At 52.8% G+C, this 20786-nt stretch overlaps 1 protein-coding gene across 3 annotated transcripts in view; it reads left to right on the top strand.

Annotated features, from left to right (window-relative positions):
- Positions 1–20786, top strand: part of Dpp6 (dipeptidyl peptidase like 6) — an 802942-nt gene that overhangs the window by 769414 nt on the left and 12742 nt on the right. For all 3 annotated transcript variants that reach the window (XM_045160238.1, XM_045160236.1, XM_045160237.1), the window contains exons 18-19: positions 16188–16286; positions 20143–20212. In XM_045160238.1, coding sequence (XP_045016173.1) covers positions 16188–16286; positions 20143–20212 — 169 coding nt within the window. The remainder of the gene's footprint in view (positions 1–16187; positions 16287–20142; positions 20213–20786) is intronic.

Genomic DNA, 20786 nt, shown 5'->3' with positions numbered 1-20786 from the left:
ATGGTTAAAATCTGAAAGTGGGTAAAACAGATGTACTTAAAGGGATGGCTTTTAGATCACCTGGAACCATGATGGTCTGACTAGCCATGAACTAATGTTTAGAAACTCAAAAATCCAGCATTAGTAATTATAAAGTTACAAATGAATCAATGATAGGATTGTTTAAGGCAAAGGAGAGCAAGCCAGAGGGTGGTCATGAGGTCCAGGACAGATGCCGAGACGGTGCTCCGCTGTGGTGACAGGACGTGTTTCTGCTGCTACCCCTGGCCAGGGTGAGAGCAGGGTGGGAAGGCACCCCTGCCCGCTTGGCCTCACCCGCAATCTCACATAGGAGGTTGGGGGATGGGTCAGTGTCTCCTAAGAATTCTGGAAGCACACCCTCCCCCACCACTGCTGTCTGCCCACTCCAGTGAGCAGCCAGCTGGGAGAAAGCTGATAAACAGCTCCCACCCAGTGACATCCCTAGTGACACCCCCAAAGATACCCCCAGTGACACCCCCAAAGATACCCCCAGCGACACCCCAGTGGCAGCTCTCTCTGAGTCATGTTGGTGTGTACACCCTGCTGGACTGGACAGAACCTCGAGTGTGCTTCCCAAGTAAGAATATGTGTGCTCTTCCTTTTTAACATTTGCTCAATATTAAGAGAATCATGAAGAATGCCGGTTGTGGTGGCACAGACTGATGGGAAATGGTTGACGGGGCTGAGGTAGGAGGATCAGCAGCTAGAGGCCTTCATGACCCCACAGTGACTACCGGACCCCCACTGAGGAGGGCCCCCTCAGGAGTTGGGGCTAGGAGACAATAGTGTATAACTGTGTGTGTGTGTGTTTGGAAAGAGAGATTAAAATAAAAATAAATAAAAAGCAGAAAGGGTCACAGCCAGCAGAAGGCTGTCAAGCACATCCTCTCAAAGTAGGTGCTATGGTCACTGTTGCAGTCAGGTTCTCACTGCTGGTAGAAATCACCTGACCAAGAGCAGCTTGTGGGGGGAAAAATGGTTTATTTTGGCTTACAGGCTCAAGGGGAAGCTCCCTGATGGCAGGGAAAACAATGGCATGAGCAGAGGGTGGACATCACCTTCTGGCCAACATCAAATGAACAACAGCAACAGGAGACTATGCCAAACTCTGGCCAGGGGACACTGGCTATAACATCCATAAGCCCACCCCCAACAATACACTGCCTCCAGGGGGCGTTAATTCCCCAAATCTCCATTAGCTGGGAACCTAGCATTCAGAGCACCTGAGTTTATGGGGGACACCTGAATCACACCACCACAGTTTTTCAAGGTAGGGTCTCACTCTAGCCCAGGCTGACCTAGAATTCACTATGTTGTCTCAGGGTGGCCTTGAACTCATGGTGATCCTCCTACCTCTGCCTCCGACAAGTGCTGGGATTAAAGGCGTGTGCCACCAGCCCGGCTTTTTTTTTTTTTTTCTTTTGAGGCAGGGTCTCACTAGGTCAGGCTGACTTAGAACTCACACTACCCCTACGGGATATCAGGGAACCGTGCCTCAGGGTGTTCCTGCCCAGTCTGTGGCTCTTACAATCTTCCGCCCTGTGACTTCTTCTCTAGGAATCGCTGTGCTCCCACACTGCCTCCTGGCTCCAAGGCTCAGGTGTAAGGACAACAAAGGAGGCGAGGCCTGGGTCTAAGATATGTGCAATACAGTACGTCACTGAGGAGTGATCTCACTCATTTCACTTAGGGAAAATGAGAGGGGTCAAAGCTTTGGAAGAAAGTCCACACAAGGACTGACCGGCTGCCCACCAGAAAGGGCAGTCATAAATACCCTAGAAGTTCTGGATATATATTGGGGGGTGGCCATTTGGAGTTTATTTTCTCTTGGCGTAAGGAATGATCACAGGGTTAGGTGGCAGAGGAGGGAGCTCTCTGCAGCCCCTGCAGGTGCCCGTTGCTTGCTACAGCCTGTCTCGTTGGAAAAGCGGGGTGGGCGGGTGGGCAGAGCTCCAGCCTGGTGCCTCGAGTGCCAGGGCTGGTCAGGGCTGGACGGGGGCCTGGGGCTGGCTTGGAAGACTGACTGCTTCTTCTTGGTTTCTGCAGCCTAGCCACCAGTGGCCACACTGCTGCAGGTCTGGGGCTTCTGCCAAATGCTTGGGGGACCCCAACACTGTGGCCACCAATGGGAGGGTGGACTTCTGGAAGAGAAACCCGATCGAACAGTGAGCAGGGCCAGCCTTGGGGAGAGCTGGGTGGGAGAGCACATTGACCACAGGGTACTCGGCACGAGCACGGCACGCGGCCGCTGTCACCGGACGTGGAGCCCACGCAGCATCAGCAGTGGGCAGTGACCATAGGTGGCCACAAGCCAGCCTTTGGAGGGCATTCATCCTGGCCAGCGGGCTGGAGAGATCTGAGCAGCAGCGTGGACAGTGCCAGGGGTGCCTGGAGCCCCAGGGGGCTGCCATGCTGCAGGGGAGCAGGGGAGCAGGGGAGCCCCCTGTGCTGCCTCACAGCCGTTGTTCCTTGCAGGTGTGGATACTTAAAGCGAGGGGATAAACAACTACTTCTTTTCCCCTGCTGGCTGCCCAGCTGTGCAGATGCAATGAGTATGCGCAGACTTGAGACCTGCCTTGTCCTCCAGGTCCCACAGTCGTATTCCAAAAATAAAGGAATCCCCTAGGAAGCGTGTTACTAGTGGCAGTTTGGGCGTCACTTTTGTGACAGTCTCAGTTCACTTGTTGCTGCTACAACAAAACACCTGACCAAAGTGAATATAAGGGAGGAAGGGGTTATTTCCACTTACAGCGCCAGGTGACGGTCCATCGTAGCAGGAAGGACATGGTGGCAGGATCTTGAGGCGGCCGGTCACATGCCTTCTACAGTGGGGAAGCAGAGAGTGGTCGTGCTGGTGCATAGCCAGCTCGCTCCTTTGCATGCGGTCCAAGAGCCCGTCACAGAGGGCTGACAGAGCAGGCCATCTAATCTAATCCAGAAAACCCCTCAGCAGACACCACCAGAGACTTGTTTCCTTGGTGATTCTAAACCTCCACAACCAGAGATTTACCACCACAGTGACTGTGACTCCGTGGCACAGAGAGGACAAGTGGAAGACATGCCGTCTCCTGAACACAGGCTGAGGTTGGTTGGAAATGTCAGTGCTCTGTTCTCAGATGAAATGATAGAGTCCCTGCTAGCGGTCCCTGAGCCAGTGAAGGGGCCGTCCCCATCACGTCTTCAAAGCTCTGTTAGCAGAAAGCTGGACAATGTGGACCCAATATAGGCAGAATTCCTTTGAGCACACTTCCTTTATGTACCTGTTGTATGTCAAGGTCTCTTGGTGTTCCTTCTGCAAACTTTGAAGTATGTCACCTTGACGGTGCACACCCTGTGGTCAGTGAATAGAGGGTTCAGGGTTCTTTCAGGATGTCAACCCACACCACTATGTTAGCCTGGAGAAGGAATGGCTGTGTTAGTCATGATCATCCTCCAAGAGAACAGTAGTCTTTTTTATTTTATTTTTCAAGAAAGACAGAGAGAGAGAGAGAGAGAGAGAGAGAGAGAATTGGCATGCCAGGCCCTCAGCCACTGAAATCAAACTCCAGATGATTGTGCCCCCCAGTGCGCATGTGCAACTGTGCACTTGCCTCACCTTTCTGCATCTGGCTTACGCGGGATCTAAGGAGTCAAACATAGATCTTCAGGTTTCACAGGCAAGTGCCTTAACGGCTAAGCCATCTCTCCAGTCCAAGAGTTTTTTTTGTTGTTGTTGTTGACAAACTTTTTAATTTCTTTTTGTTTATTTTTATTCATTTATTTGAGAGTAACAGAGAAAGAGGCAGAGAGAGAAAGAGAAAATGGGCGCGCCAAGGCCTCCAGCCACTGCAAACGAACTCCAGATGCATGCACCACCTTGTGCATCTGGCTTACTTGGGTCCTGGGGAATTGAGCCTCAAGCCAGGGTTCTCAGGCTTCACAGGCAAGTGCTTAACAGCTAAGCATCTCTCCAGCCCCTGTTGACAAACTTTTATATCAGACCTGTAGTTGGGGGGGGGAGGGGGGAAGAAGACCTCCTGAACACCCGCTTTTCCCACCTGCCTGTGCAATGCCAAAACCCTTCCTGTGGACTCGTGCCTATGGGTGGGGCTCATGGGTCATTGACCTTGGAAAACCCAGAGACCCTGATGTCAGCTGCACCTGGAAGAGCTGAAAGAAAATGAGACAGTGGCTACTCATGCCGCTTCCTAAAGGCCCTCCTCTGCATTACTAGAGGCTGTAGAGGAGTCAAGCAGACAGCATGAATTGTAGTAAAAGGGAATTTATTAAATTAGCTGTCTGAAGGCCTCAGAGTCAAGGAACGCAGTGGCTACGCAGTCCGTGGGGCTGGATGCCTCCGCAGTCCCAATCCAGCACTGAAGGCTTTCTGAAGAGCAGCTGGTCTTCCGGGCATGTTGGAAGGCTGAGGAAACTTGGTTCCAATGCTGATGAAGGACATGCACATGCAAGGGAAAGTGCTCCCCAGCCAGCAGCCAGGCAGCCAGGCAGCCAGGCAGCCAGGCAGCCAGGCAGCCAGGCAGCCAGGCAGCCAGGCAGAGTGTTTTCTCTCAGAGCTTCATCACAAGTAGCCCAAACCTGGGAAGGCCACCACTCTGAAGGAAGGAATTTCTCCTTCAGGCAATTCGTCCTGGAAATGATCTTCTACACCTGACCAAAAGGAATGTTAACAACAGAAAACAACCATTGCAACCACCCTGTCCTTAGACACTCATGGTCACTCTACTTCCTAGAGACTCTTTTTGTCCTGTGATGTTCAGAGGCTACATTGGGTCCCTGTCATCACCAGTATGTCTCCTCAGGCTGTGTCTTTCACTGTAGGCTTCACTGTAGAGATTAGGTTGAGGCCAGGTGTCCTGTCACCGAGACCCCCTCTTGCTGTACTGGCCTCCCACAACTCTCCAGAAGTTTCCATCCATTCTGTATTCAACACAGCTTGGACCTAGGTTCAGACTTAGCTGCAAAGAATTCTGAGAAATGTCTTTCATTTCAACTCGCTTGCCCTGGAATTGTCACCAGCCTCTCAGGAGGTCGGTAGGTGCGCTTCCCAGGATGCCACACTACTGTGCAGGCGGCTTAAGCAGCATTCCGGAGTGTCTGTGACTGCGGCCTCGGCCAGGGAGACTTGTCATTGGCCTCGTGTCCCTGCTGTAGGTTTCTGGAGGTCCTGGTGCTCCTTGGCTTCCAGACGTCTCACCTGCGTTCCCCCCTCCACCTCTGTGTGGCACCCTCTGTATGTCTCTGGTTCCCCTTTTCATAAAGACCCTGTGGTTCTGGATTCAGACTCACTCTAGTGGCCCAATCTGTTTGGTCAAGGGACTCTAGGGGAACAGAACCAGTCTGTGTTACAGAGGGCGTTTATCGGATTCGCTTACAGGAGGCGAGCTGGCTGTCCACCCGTAGCTGTCTGGAGGCCTGAGGGTTGAAGAACACGGCAGCTGCTCTGTCCACAAGGCTGAATTTCCCAGTGGTCCCAGTCTGGCCCTGCAGGCTTGGAGGAAATTCCTGGAGAGCGCCTGGTCTTCAGTCCACATTGGAAAGCTGAGGAAACTTCTTCCAGGGTCCTCGAAGGATAGCCGAAACAGGGTTAGAGGCACACAAAAGTGAAGAGCAGAGGCAGCCAGTGAAAAGCACTCACCAGCAGCCAGGTGAAAACGCTTTAAACATGGTCCACCGCCAGCAGAGCCCCCACTCTGAAGGGAGGACTTCCTCCCACAGTGGCTTCTTTCTGGAAACAACTTCACAGACCTTCCCTCCAGGTGTGTCTCGTGATTACTAATCTGATCAAGTTGACATCAGAACTTGATCACCACGCCCTCTGTAAAGATGAAGGCCACATTCACGGGTGCCAAGAGCTGTAACTTTAACATCTTGTGTAAACATAACTCACAACACGTGGCTTCTCTTTGGTGCACACCAAGTCCTTTTCCACACTCCTGGGCACCTCTGGATGTGACATCTCATCACCTTTGCCCTCGAGAACTCCAGGAAAGAAAGACAGTGGGAAGACTATGTGAGATGTCTTTGTAAGGAGACCCAGAAACCGCCTACCTCACTTCCACTAGTCAGTGCTCCAGGCTACAGGGTTAGCTGAGTGTCTGGGAAGAAGGAAGCTCAGATGTGAGTGACTGCGGCCATTGCCAGCACTGTGAGGAAAGGGAGTGAGGAAAGGAGGCCGCAGGCTGCCTTGCATCCCAGACAGGAGTGGCCCTTGTGCGCATGCCTCTTTGGTCTGAGCCAAGCACCCAGAGCTTCCTTTGTGCAAACCACACAGGCTTTCTCCAGAATGACCAGAGGGCCAGAGGAGACAAGAGGCCCCAGTATCACAAGGTGCACAGGGGTGAGTGTTGCTAGTGGGGGACAGGAAGTCTGGAGGCCTGGGTTCTGCATTTTAAAAGCTAAGATTCTGTATAGGACATCAAAAGGAGGGGCTGGGCATAATAGTGCCTGCCTGTGTTCCCAGCACTTGGAAAGGTGAGATGGGGGATCTTGCGTTCCAGCCAATTCTGGTATCCATAGGAAGGCCCTGTCCCAAGAACACACTTTGTTACAAAGGATGAGAGCTTGACCCCATGAGCACAGTCCACACTCCCTGTCTCTTGGGGTCTGTTTGCCCCTGTAGTGTCAGCTGAGGAACAGACCCTTGGAGCAGAGACAGTGAACCTATATTTTTGTCTGTTTTTTTTTTTGTTGTTGTTTTATTTTTGAGCTGGCCTAACTCTAGCCCAGACTGACCTGGAATTCACTATGGAGTCTCAGGCTGACTTTGAACTCACAGCAATCTTCCTACCTCGCTCTTCCTAGCATGGGATTAAGGGAGTGCTCTACCATGCCCTGCCAAACCTATATTTTAATAAACTTGTGAGAACCTTGTGGCACACCTATAATCCCAGCATTTGTGAGGCAGAGGAGTTCAGAGCTAGTCTAGACAATATCACAAGACCTTGTGAAAAACATGTTGAGAGTGGGGAGCTGGGGAGATAGCTCAGTGGGTAGAGTACTTGCTGTGCAAGCATGTGGGCCTGAACTCAGATCCCCAGGAACCTCATAAGATGCTGGGTATGGTGATGTGCACCCATCACCCCAGCACTGGGGAGGTAGGAATGGGAAAGCTGAGTTGGTGACCTCTAGGTTCAGCAAGAGACCCTGTCTGGAAAACAAAGTGGGCAATGATTAAGGAAAACATCTTGATATTGACCTCTGGCCTCCAAACATACATGCACATGTGCACACACATGCATGCATTGTACATACACATGCACGTGCTTGTACACATATAAACACCCATACACATGGCAAAAAGCAAACAAAAGCTTACGATACAAGATGATGCCTGACAGTTGGCTGTCCTCCTCCTCACAGCAGCTGCACAGGAACGGCAGGGCGGGCAGGTCCTCCGCTTTTCCCAGGCAAGGAAAGCAAGGCTTACTTTGTAATAATCCTGACAGCTAGGACATTACTTCTCCCAGAATTCTGACTGTTCAAGCGCTACCAACATCAATGGGAGGAGAAAGTAGGAAAGTCGTTTCTAAAAAGAGTGGGAGAGGGGGCTAGAGAGAGGGCATAGTAGTTAAGGCACTTGCCTGCAAAGCCAAAGGACCTTGGTTCAATTCCCCACAACCCACATCAGCCTGATGCACTAGGGGGCACATGTATCTGGGGTTTATTTGCAGTGGCTGGAGGCCCTAGGTCACTCTCTTTCTCTCTCTCCCTCTCTTTCTCTCAAATAAATAAATAAAAATAAAACTATGTTTAGAAGAGTGGGAGAGAAGGGGGAAGGCAAGACAGGCTTGGGGAAAGTGGCAGGAAGCCAGGGCCAGCAGGTAGTCTAGAGGGCGCAGCGCCACTCAAACACGACATGTGTGGGTGCCAGAGTTCACTCGGGCTCAGGAGGAGCGTCGTTCACAAGCACGTGGATGCTGCTGCCTTATACACCACTATCTGAGCAGAATCCCAAAGCTTTGGGCCCTGGGTACCAGCCTGCTGCAGTCGGATTCTCGTGGCCTCCAGTCTCCCACGGCAGACTTCTGGTCTACCTGGAAGGGAGGGCCCTAGTGAAACGTTGGGACTGACACTGTGCCATCTGTGGGAGCCGGTGGCTTTCTTCCAGTGTGCGTAACCTGGGGTGCGGCCGCTGACCTCTAGCAATACACCATAGCCCTCCAATGCCCAGCTGACAGCACAGCCTTGAACAAATTGCTGTTTGCACTTTTGTCTGTCAAATTCCTGAGTCCCGGGTGAGGCCACAGGTGCCTGTCATCCCCATCCCTCAGCTCTGGGCAGCAGCTTCTCGTCTGTGGCACAGTCACAGCCTCCTGAAAGCCTCTGGCAGCGCTGGTGAAAGGTCGGCTGCAGGCAGAGGATGTGCTGCTCGAGCGGGAGGCAGAGCCCGCGAGCCGGCCTGTGTGGGGCCCAGAGCAGTGGCACGCGGTGCGCCTGTGTGTTGGTGCCGCGTGTGCCTGTGAAAGTCAGGGGCAGCGCTGGTGTCACTCCTCAAGTGTCACCCGCCTTTTTGAGACAGGGTCTCTCATTGGGCCAGAAACTGTGCTGGCTACTGAGACCCAGGGATCTACTTAATCTCCACGTCCCCTTCCCAGAACCGGAGTTGTGGGCTACAGACACCACCATGCCCACTGTTGTTTTACGTGGATTCTGGAGACCCAACTCAGGACCTGGACCCCCTCCCTCAGTTGTGCTCTTTCGTGATTGAGAAGGCTGTGGGAAAGTTTTCAGGAGTGAAAGCAAGTGCAGGGAAACAGTCCACCTCCACTGCCTCCTCTCGTCCCTCTCGGCTCTGCAGCGAGAGGCCCGCAGAGAAGCCAGCAGCGTCGCACGCGGCAGTTAGGCGCTCTGTGCCCGTGCTTCAGACTGTCTGCATGGATCTGTCTCACACAGGGGCAGCAGCAGCACAGCCGGCAGCCATGAGCGCGTGTGGCGGGCCGGGCTGGGGGCAGGGTTGTCTGGAATACTTGAATGGCTTCAGGACTTCTATCTCAGCACAGTGTGAGGCAGGGGCTGTCGCTAGGTCCATTTGTTGCTTAGGAAAATGGAGGCATGCATGGGCCTGAGGTGGGTTGCCCAAGGAGTGGGAGGTCTGCAAGCTCAAGCACTGTGGCTCCAGCTCCACAGGCTGAGCACCCCAAAACCAAAAATCCCAAACCCCAAATCTGAAACTTTTGGCTAAAGAGACAGCTTAGCAGTCAAGGCACTTGCCTGTGAAGCCTGAGAACTCATGTTCAAATCTCAGGTCTCACTTAAGCCAGACGCACAACGATGTAATTGCATACTGTCGCACAGGCACACAAGGAAGCCCCTGCATCTAGAGTTGGCTGGCAGAGGCTAAAGGGCCTGGCGTGCCCATTCTCTCTCTCTCTCTCTCTCTCTCTCTCTCTCTCTCTCTCTCTCTCTCTCTCTCCTAAGTAAAAAATAAAATAAAAATTAGGAATCTTTAGCTGGCTGTGGTGGCACACACCTTTAATCCCAGTGCTCGAGAGGTAGAGGTAGGAGGATTGTCATGAGTTTGAGGCCACCCTGAGACTACAGAGTGAATTCCAGGTCAGCCTGAGCTAGAAAAAGACCCTACCTCAACTCCCCCCAAAAAAATTTTAAAATCTGAAACTCTTTTGACCACCAACCTGTTAACATTTGAAAACTTCCACTCCTGACCTTACATGTCAAAATGAAGTTCTGACAATATTGTCTGAAATTATCTCCAGGCTAATCTAGAAGCCCCTGAGGGTTTATCACTGAAATAGACTTGAAACACACCCGTCACAGCTCAGGGAGTTTTGTGGAAGAGGGGGCAGCGAGATTGTAAGAGCCGCAGGTTGGGAGGGCATACCCAGAGACACCGCCTCCCACCAATGACTGTCCGCTGCTCCCACAGCTCATAACCCACGACCCATGGGGAACGCCAGCAATCCCACTGAGGAGGGCGCTCAGTGGACTGGGAGCAGGGAGGAGGGAAATAATGGCGCCAACACATGATGGGTCTATACAAAGTATATTCTTAATAAAAAATTATGGGCTGGGGAGATGGCCTGGTGGTTAAGATGCTTGCCTGAGAACCCTAAGGATTCATGTTTGACTCTCCAGGATCTCACATAAGCCAGACGCACAGTTATGCAAGTGCACAAGGTCGCACATGCACATAAGGGGGCGCGTGCCTCTGGAGTTCAGTTGCGGTGGCTGGAGGCCCTGGCATGCCCATTCTCTTTCTCTCTGTGCCTCTCTCTCTCTCTCTCTCTCTCTCTCTCTCTCTCAGTCTCTCTCTCTATCTCTCTCTGTCACATAAAAAGGCCAGTCTGTTGAGCCTGCCTCAAAAAAAAAAAAATTGGGCTGGAGAGATGGCTTAGCAGTTAAGTGCTTGCCTGTGAAGCCTAAGGACTCTGGTTCAAGGCTCGATTCCCCAGGACCCACGTCAGCCAGATGCACAAGGGGGCATACATGTCTGGAGTTTGTTTGCAGTGGCTGGAGGCCCTGGTGTGCCCATTCTCTCCATCTCTTTCTCTCTCTCTCTCTTCCTCCCTCCCTCATTGTCTGTTGCTCTCAAATAAATAAATAAAATAAAAATTCAGGCTGAGGTGTGAGGAGTCCATGAAGCAAGAAGGAATTCAGTGCTCAGACTTGGGCCCCATACCATAATATCCCATGGTACATGAAAATATTCCAAACTCCATAAGACATGGTAACTTTGAAGTTCTTCTCATCCCTGGCATTTCAGTGAGGAATACTCAGCCCACAGCTCTGTCTGTTGAGCCACCAAGACCCCAGGATCCAGGACACAGAAGCGGTCTCCGTGGCCAGTGGCACACTGCACCTGTTCCAGTGTACTGTGGTGTCTGTGCGTCACGGCGCTGAGGCAGGGGTGCAGCGCTCCTGAGGGGGGCCACTACCTCTGTGCCTTCCCCGGAGCTGTGCTGGGCTAATGCAGCAGGGTGGGGGCGAGTGAATCCAGGGATGGGCGCTTTCTCAGTGAACGAGAGGCCTTGCCTAGCAGGACCCAGCATCCTAGATCTGCAGCAGAGGAGACAGAGGCCACCGGGCAGGCAAACGGGCTCATCGTTCTATCTGAATGCAGCCCTGCTGGGGAAGTGGGAATTACTGTTGCAGAGTGCTCTGTTGTTTCTCCCCACCCCATCCTCAGGAACCAAAAATCTCCCCTGAAAATGAGTGCTTGATCTTCCCCCCTTTAGCAGATTCTATCTACAGAGCAGGTGGGGTGGTCCCAGATGTGACTGAATTATGTAAAGGCTGTTTCCTTAAGAGTGTAATTAAATATATTTTATTTATGTATTTATTTATTTATTTGAGAGAGAGGTTGAATGGGCATGCCAGGACCTCCAGCCACTGCATACAAGCTCCAGATGCATGCGCCCCCTTGTGCATCTGTCTTACATGGGTCCTGGAGAGTCGAACTGGGATCCTTTGGCTTTGCAGGCAAAGGCCTTAACCGCTAAGCCATCTCTCCAGCCCCTAAGACTGTAATTATAACGGAGACCAAAGTCTGCTCCCATGGTGCCTGGGGAGTCCAGCCACCCGGGCGTGGGAAGAATTCCAGCAGTGCCATCCCCGGAAAGGGGAAGGCCACGTAGGATGAGGCTCCGTGCCGCACACAAGGCTATCACAGCACCTAAGCCTCATGGCGAGTTCACTCCACTAAACATTTTTGGAACAAAAAGTTCTCATCTTTCCTTTCCTTAAACAGATACTGACATTCCAGTGCAAACCTCAGGACTCTGTCCCGGTGTCCTGCATGCCGGAAAATCTTTTCAGTGTTGTTTTTACGGTTCCTGTGACCAAACGCCGTCATTCCTTTGATTATCAGTTGTCCCCATTGAAATATCTGGAACACACCACACACTTGGAGAGCTGTTGGATACATAAAAGACAATGGTTTATCTCAGTGACACTCGTTCATGTACAAATGGGCATACATCAAAGTTTCCAGACTAAGTCGTGTCAGAGTCCACGTGCCTATCCTTGTGTGTCTGCCGTGGCTGTTCCATTGGCTGTTTTCACCACAGGCGTTCACATAAATGAATGGAACAAGTTCTTCTGCTAACTCTGCATCTGAACCCTTCCAGACTACATGCCAAAAACTGCTGACCCATTCACCTTCAAGTGTGACTCCAAGAGGGACTGAAGACCACAAGCCCATGGTGCCTCCAAAGGGTCCTTGCCCATCACCAGGGCTTGTCTCAGTCAACCCAGACTCAGTGGTCCCTAGTCCTTGATGAGGAGACCACCTACTTGCAAGGGTCCCCAAAGAAGATGAGAGACTCAAAGGCGTGGCCCAGCCAAGGTGTATGAGGGGCCATGACAGAAGGATATGGAAGGCACGCACGGCAAGGAGCAGCACTTGCCAGCAGATATGCGTGGAGCGGAAGCCTGGAGACCAGCTCCACTCAGCCGTCCATGTGTCCGTGTGGCTGTGAAGTCTGCCTGGCCCCCAAGTACACACCCGGCAACCTTCTGTGAGGGCTGACCACCGGCTCTGAGGCCTCAGCATGGTGTCTTTGGTGGCATGTGTCTGATGCCAAGTGGAGAGTGAGCCAGGTACTAGGTGCCCACTCCATCAGGAACATCTACAGGGAGGCTCAGAGGAGCGCCATGTGTATCACCTCGTGCAGGTAATTCTCAGGGTCCCCAGAGCAGCTGCAGGTTGGCACAATAGGCCTGCCCTCCACTGGACCATAGTGACCTTGGGTGTGCAAAACACTCATCAGGCCACCACCAAGGTGCCCAGCACGACCCTACACACACTGTATTCAGTACCACTTAACTCCTGCCTTCAGTATCAAAACCCAGAGAGGAGCCAAGAGAGAGGATGCGACACAACGAGCAGTTGCCACAGCTGCGTCACAAAGCGTCACACTGCTTGCAACAAGGAAACCTGCAGGGTGGTTGCAGTTACCTTCACGTTCTCAGACCAGTGGACACACGCCTGGCCAGAGGCAGCTTATGGGAAGAAAGGGTTTGCTGCAGGCTTAGAGGATCCAGGGGAACACCGTCACTGGTGGGAGAAGCGGCCTCGCTTCCATGGACCATAGCACAGCCAGCAAGCAGGAACAGCCAGAGCTCAAACTGTTCTGAGCACACCTTGGGGCTGGACTACAAGATCTACCCCAGTGACAACTTCTGCAGCAGGTCACCGCCTGCTGGAGACTCAAGTGGCAAGCTTAACCAAAACCACCTCAGGCTATGGAGACATGCATTCATTCCAACTACCACGAGGGTTCAGAGCAAAGGGAGGGCCAGCTGAAGTGGGCAGGCCTAAAAGTTGTGCTGTTTGGGCCCAGGTCCAGTCCTCGGGTAGCCCGAGGGATGCAGTGCTGGGCGAGCAGACAGGCTTCACTGTGATGAGTGAGCACGGGAGGGGAGGTGCACGGGGAAGTAGTGGGGAAGGCCGCAGGAGGAAAGCCCAGACTGCCTGGGCAGGAGGGCCCAGCGCGCGAGAGAGATGCCGGAGAGGCTCCCACACACCCCTGCCCAGCATGCCGGCCTGCAGGGCTATGGAAACCAGACAGCCCCTGTCCCCTGTGCTTCGGTTTCCTGTTGTTTCCAGTGCTGCTAGCCCACCAGGTTTCCAGAACTTAGCTTCTACTGATGGCCTAGAGCCCCAAGGCCATGTGGAAGCTTGGGAACAGGATGCTGGCCACACAGCCAGGGGAGCGACCTTGTGAGCCAGCATCCGTCTCTGTGGGCTCACTGTGTCCAGATCTGATAATAGCTAATTCCACCAAATATTAGAGGGGCTCACATTTAATTAAGGAGTGGCCATGTGTGTGCTGTAGACTGGAGGTCCCCACTGCCCTGAAGTCAAAGGCAGAGTCCTTTGGGAACACACCGATCTTTTCTTATTCCTCCTCTGAGCTCCTGCCCTCTTTGAATGCAATTAGGGGAACAAATAAAAGGGCTTAACTCAACTCCCCTGTGAGACCACCAGTTCTCTGCTGATAAACCCGGCTGTGTGGGCAGTCATTAAATGAGAAATCTAATATTTAACTAAATTTAATAGTCTGTTGCTTTGGTGCTCTTCTGTGAAGGGTGGGATTTCCACAGAGAGGAGGGAGCTTTTCAAAGGCAGCCTGTGCCATCAGTGAGCCATTAGAACTGCTTCCCCCGCCCCCCTGGAGCCAGAATTCCCAGACCAGGCATGGGTAGTGGGTGTTCGGCGGCAAGGATGTCCACACTGACTCTGGGCAAGCCTAGTTCTGTAGGCAGCAAATCGCCCTGGCACTCAGTGTGAAAGCTCTCCTTCCCGGGCAGCAGCTGAGGTGCTGCGTGATACCAGAACCGGCTGCTGTGAGATCTGAGCAGTCTAGCCAATTGTGTTTCATTCTGAAGCCTGCTGGTCCAAATTGGCCCTGGCACCTGCCCATCTCCCCAGCTGAACTCCCCATAACCCCTGGAGGCCAAAGCACATGGAAAGCAATGCACTCATCCTTGCTGTAATTTGGTTGATCTCTGTGAGGTCCTGTTTTTTGCAGCTGACCCCCATTGGCACACCCCAGGTCCCATCCCTACTCTCTATCTGGGTCCATCACACAGGCGGGCAGAGTGGTGACAAGGACAGGCTTTCCTATAGTCATGACAGACCCCTAGTGAGCCAAGACTTTAGATGGTCTGTGCCCTGGTCTCTTACACTAAGCATGGATCTGGGGTTATCAGTGAACTGGCTCATAACCTCAGCAGCCCTTGAATATTAACTCACATGTGCCACTAGTCTCTCAAACACCAGAACTTCAGTCAAGTTAGTGAACTTTGCCATGGGTTATGTCGTTGGCTTTACTGTGGAACAGAGATTGGCATATGGCTCTTGAACTCTGAGGCCTCCAAGATGGTTGGCTTTCTGAGGCACCTGGAGCCTCTCTGTCCTGTTTCGTTTCTTTAACCTGCTCTGAGAGCAGTAGCGCCAGAGCCAGGTGAGGAACAGGGACACACTCAGGTGGAACCAAGGCTACTGTCTACAGGTCAGAGTGGAAGGAGCTCAGTGTCCTCCGGCAACTTGCCGATCATGTCCACTGCTCGGCGCATCAGTGCACGGGAACCCTCCGCTGCTCTCCCCCGTCCCTCTACAAGAATGTCATGTGATGCTGTCACTCTCCACAGATAAAAACACGTGTGACAGCAGCCTCCTTGTTATGAGGCATAAATTAACCTGTGGAGCCTTTGACAAACACACCTGTAGGCTGTAAGGGTGGGGCCTGTCTGGGGCAGAGGTCATCCAAGCACCACCACGTTAGCTCACTCTTTAAGACATTACGCATCTTACTAAGGAGGTGGACAAGCTACAAGGAGGGTGTCTGGAAGACAGACCTTCCTCTTATACCAGATCAGACGTCGACCCCAGGCGCAGGCTTAAGTGAGAAAGGATTGGCTGGGAAGGTGGGTCGACGGATAAAAGCACGTGCTGCGCAAGTGTGGCGACCTGAGTTGGCTCCCCAGAGCCCACATAAGGCTGGATGGGTTGCGTGAGTGTCTGTGATCCCAGCACACGTGTGGTGAGGGTACAAGGCAGAGATAAGAGAGTCCCCCCAAGCACGCGAACCAGCCAGTCTGCTGCACATGACTGCAAACCACTAGAGCCCTGGCCTCCAAAAACTGACATCCACATTGTCCTCTAACCTCCGTGTGCACATCCTCCCCATACACACACACAGAGAGACAGCACCATGAGAAAGGAAAAGGAAGTCCCATGAGCTTTTTTCCATATGAGATGGTGAAGTAACATAGGATGGCCATGTCCTCAAGTCAAGAAAACAGGAGCGACCCGTGACAGGGGAACGTGTGGGCTGTTAGATCCAGGAGGACAGGAGAACGCACAGCACCCACGTCTCAGAGCCACCCAGCACTGGCCTCACACTGGCACTCTGGGGAAGGGTCACGCCGAGACCTGTGCACACACGTGCGGAACGCCCCGGGACAGCCGTGCGCGGGGAGGGCAGGCGACGGAGCCGCGTCCCTGCCTGAGACAAGGCTCCCTGCCGTGCGTCTTGAGTGAGCTGTTGGTGTCTCAGCTTCTTGCTCAGCACAACAGGGGGGGGGAAATGCTGGTGACCCGGAGGACTGATATGAGAACCAGTGTGGGTTGTGCATAAGACCCTCACCTCACATGCTGTCAGTAAATGATGACGGAATCCAACGTGTCTGTGTTTCTCCCATAGAACTCTTTGACCTGGAAACAAATGAGCACGTCCAGAAGGCCGTCAGTGACCGGCAGATGCCTAAGATCGAGTACCGGAGAATCGAGGTCGATGATTACAGTAAGTGCTGCTCTTCTGCCTTTTGAAAGTCCAGCAGCAGGCTAGGGAGATAGCTCAGTGGTAGAGTGCTTGTCTCACAAGCACAAGGACGTGAGTTCAATCACTGGGACCCACATAAAATGCCAAGGGTGGCAGCACAGCCCTGTAATCCCAGAATGTAGAGGTAGAGACGAGATTGCTGGTGAGCCAGCCTAGCCTAATCAGGGAGTACCAGGCCAACGAGACCCTGTCTTCAGAGGGGGAAGTGCTCCTGGTCCCGAGGGCAACTCCTCAGAGCATCCTCCAGCCTCCATGTGCCCACATGCTCATGTGCACACACACACACACACCAATATACACCAGTGCATACATCCTACACGCAAGAAATAAGATTGAATAAAAATAGGGCTGAAGAAGATGAGTTAGAGGTAGGCATTTGCCTGCAAAGCCAGAGGACCCCCTTTTGATTCCCCAGGACCCATGTAAGCCAGATACTCAAGGGGCCACATGCATTTGGAGTTTGCTTGTAGTGGCTGGAGGCTCTGGTGTTCCCATTCTCTCTCTCCCCCCTTTTTCTCTCTCTTGAATATATATATTTAGATATATCAATGTACCAAATATATACATATATATATATATATATATATATATATATAATGAGTAAATAAAAATGCTTAAAAGCATAGCATAGCATGTGCTCTGATACCACCATGAACCTGCTAGCAACCATGAGAGCAGGAGAGTCTGGTCCCATGCAGGTGCCTCCCTGCCTCTTCTCTGCTGAACATGTCCTGACACGACCTGGGAACACCTTCCCCTGTGAAGACCCCTCTATGCCCTGCAACGTCTTCTGTGCTCAGCCTCCAGATGCTGGCCATGGGCTGACGGGTGGCATCCTTGCAACTGGAGAAATGCATTGTGAGACCTTTCCACAGCCCATGTAGCACCTGTCACTGCTGTCTTCCCTCTTTCTCTCAAACTTCAATCTCTGCACATGTTTTGTTAAATATTGTAACTGAGACTTTTAGTGTGTGAATGTATTGAGACTTGGTCATATTCCATCCTACTACACCTGCCAGGCCTCAGGGAGCCTCGCACAGGAGGTGGCAGAAAGAATACTCATGCCAGTCAGAGGCGTCTAGCGAGGGTGGTAGACACTGAGGAGAAAACTCATCAAAGGCTGTTGAGAGCTCAACACGAAATGAGACGTCTCTGTCGTGCCCTACAAGGTTCAGGGAACGTTGCAGAAGAGCTTATTCCCCTCTGACACCCCAAGTTCTTATCTGGAAATAGCTTGCAGCTACAGCAAGCAGCTCTCACCACCTCCACATATGTGGCTCCAGGTTTAACCTTGCCAGCCCTGGAGTCCAATCTGTCCCCTGGTCTTCACCTTAGGGAACCCCAGTGTCAAATGCCCACTCCCTTTTCAGGTTCCCCTGCACCTATGTATCTTTTCTGCTTGATGCAAAGTACTTAGATCTCCAAACCTCAAAGCTGCCCTGAGTCCTTCATTCACATCCCCCCGCCAGCATCTCTGAGGTCACCAGCATGCCACCCCTCCTGGGAGAACTCAGCCTGGTTCAAGCCACTGCCCAAGCTCTGCTTGGAGTAGAGAGGGGAGCCATGCTCAGGGCAAGATTCCAAGACTATGCTGAAGGGGCAAGTGGGGCTCCATGCCTCAGAGACACCTTCCCCCACCATCTCTGGAAGGTTTCCATCTGCCTGCCTTATTGAGGGGGACAGGAACTTGTCACCAAGACTGATGGCCCTGGAGCATTAGCAGAAACCCTTGCGCTCATCATCCTGGAGAAGGGGCTACTTGCAGGCTAAGTCCTTCTGACGGAAGGAAGCAAGGCTGCCCTGTGATGATGCAGAGGGTGCACGCAGAGCATGCTGGAAGGCGACGCAAATGGCAGGGTACACAAAAGAGGCATGGGAATGCCAAGCCGTGGGTCCCTGGACTGGAACATAAGGTGAACACAGGCTCCCCACCCTAGTAAGCTTCCAGTTGCCATAGGAACCATCAGAGCATAAACTTAGGCAAAAAGAAGCATCCTGCAAGGTGGCTGTGTGGACTCTCTACCTGGGGACCCTGGGCAAGATGCCACCAGTGTGTCACCAACTGCCCCTGTAGCCCATCTCCAGCCCATTCACCAGAACACCTGGGGTCCCTGTACAGCCAAGTGATGTCACGCTGTTGGAACTTGTCTAGCCCACTGGAAGGCATGTTGTCCCTGCTGTCCTACAGAGCGTCCTGTCCATCTCTGCAGGTCACAGGCATCTGGAAATAGGATGTGCAGCGATTCAAGTCCCTCTCCCCATCACCAGTCCAGAGCTGCCCCCTGTGGCAGCTCTGAGGAGAGGGGATAAAGGAAGGAAACAAGCAGGGAGAGGTCTCAGGGAGGAGGAAGAACTAAGGAGAGCAAGAACCAAGGCTGGGAGCGTCTATTTTGTACTGTACCTGCCCCCTGCCCTGGGCCCTGGGGCTGGATGCCAGCTCCCCTCCCAGCAAGTCCTTTTCCGCATGGTCTCACCAGCCCCCGCCTCCTCGCTGCACTTCTCGCTGCTGTGAGCACAAAGTCTGGAGACTGGAGTCACTCCCTTGCTTCGGGAAAGGCGGGAAAGGCGAGAAGGGCTGTAAGAGCAACTCCAGCCTCCCAGCCCTGCCTCCAGGGGCCTCCAGCATTGCTCTACTTGAGGAAACTTGGGCACCGTGGCAGGAGAGGGTACAGCAGTCTGCCCCAGAACTAACATGGGAAGCCAGCCCTCTGGGAGCAGAAAGCCCAGGGATTGACCCCTGACCTGTGTGCATTTTAAGTAGGCAGTGGGCAGGATGGTTTTCCGGAAGGCTCCCTGAAGAGAGCTCTTTCCCCAGGCAGTACTTCCGTAGGTCTGCTGTAGGGCACTGGGTGCAGAATGCAGCCCCACCATGTTTTATGGATATTTCCATGATGCTCTCCAGTGCCTGCCTCTCTGCCAGGCCCTGGGCCACAGATCCAATTTACAAGCCATTATCAATCAGTAATGAGAAGCAGTGTCAGAGGGAGGCTGCCCAGGCTTGGAGGGAGACTGTTCAGCGTTGTGCGGGAAACCACTAATTCCAATTTAATTGCTGTGCCTTTGGTAATCAGGGTTGTAGTTAATGTCAGTAAACAATTTCTCATGTGGACAAGATGGCTTGTTCTGGGTGAGGTGAACACAACTTGGGGGGGGGCAACCTCCGAAGACTCGGTTTTTACTCTCCCACACATGCACATGTACACATGCGCACCCACACACTCTCATGTCTCCAACAGCAAGACCCGATGACCGCAGGAATGGCGGTGTTGTCCTAACTCCCTCCCCACGACCTCCTCCTCGTGGCTCCAGCGAAGTCAAGCCTGCCTAGTTTGAAACTGTAGACACAAATGGGAAAGGCCACTTGGCATGGCAGGGAGGTGCCCTGTGGGCTCTCACCATGCCCCCAGCTCAGCCTCCAGCCCTCGGTCCCCTTCTCTTCCTGAAACCGTTGCTCCCAAATACCCAACCTCAGTAAGTGGCCAACCCAGCCCTCAGTCACTGCCTGCAGTAAGCAGCCTGATGGGCCCCATGAAGAATTGTGCCACCAATAAGTGCCGAGGGGACCTCTAACCCACAGGTTAATGGACTGTCACGTGAGAGGCGGGCCAGAGGCCACCTCAGGGAAGCTGGTAACCTGCCCAAGGACTGCAGCAGACAGTCACTAAGATGCAGGCCGAAGAAGTTCCCTCTGAGGACTTCCCATCCCTGCCTTCCCTGCCCACAGCCTCCACAGGAACACAGACACAGAACCAGGGTCCATGCTGGGCCCCCTCCTGGTCCCACAGTCCCTGACCCGGTGTGTTCTGTCTCTTTCCAGACTTGCCAATGCAGATCCTGAAGCCAGCCACATTCACCGACACGACCCACTATCCCTTGCTCCTGGTGGTGTAAGTACCGCTGCCTCTTTTTTTAAATTTTTTTTATTCATTTTTATTTATTTATTTGAGAGGGACAGACACAGAGAAAGAGGCAGAGAGAAAATGGGCGCACCAAGGCCTCCAGCCACTGCAAATGAACTCCAGACACATGTGACCCCTTGTGCATCTGGCTAACGTGGGTCCTGGGGAATTGAGCCTGGAACCGGGGTCCTTAGGCTTCACAGGCAAGTGCTTAACTGCTAAGCCATCTCTCCAGCTCCCGCTGCCTCTTTCTTAGGAAGCCTGAAGGAAAGATAAGCAGGAGACTGGGGAGATGGCTCAGTGCTTAAAGGTGTTTGCTTGCAAAGCCTGCCGGCCTGGGTTCAGTCCCCCAGCACCTACGTAGAGCCAGACGCAAAAAGTAGCACAAGCATCTGGCAGTTGTTTCCAGAAGCAAGCAGCCTTGGCATGCCCATGCACACATGAATAAATGAGTAGTAAATTAGTAAGACAGGATCAACAGGAGAGAAATGCTGTTCAAACTCAGCTCTGACTGGCCTGTCAGGAAAGGGCAGGTGTATGGGTAGCTCCTGAAGACCCCCAG

This window comes from Jaculus jaculus, chromosome 10 (assembly GCF_020740685.1).
Source record: "Jaculus jaculus isolate mJacJac1 chromosome 10, mJacJac1.mat.Y.cur, whole genome shotgun sequence".
Lineage (NCBI taxonomy): Eukaryota > Metazoa > Chordata > Mammalia > Rodentia > Dipodidae > Jaculus > Jaculus jaculus.
The sequence above is the reverse complement of the archived record's forward strand: the minus strand, read 5'-3'. Positions and strand labels throughout refer to the sequence as shown.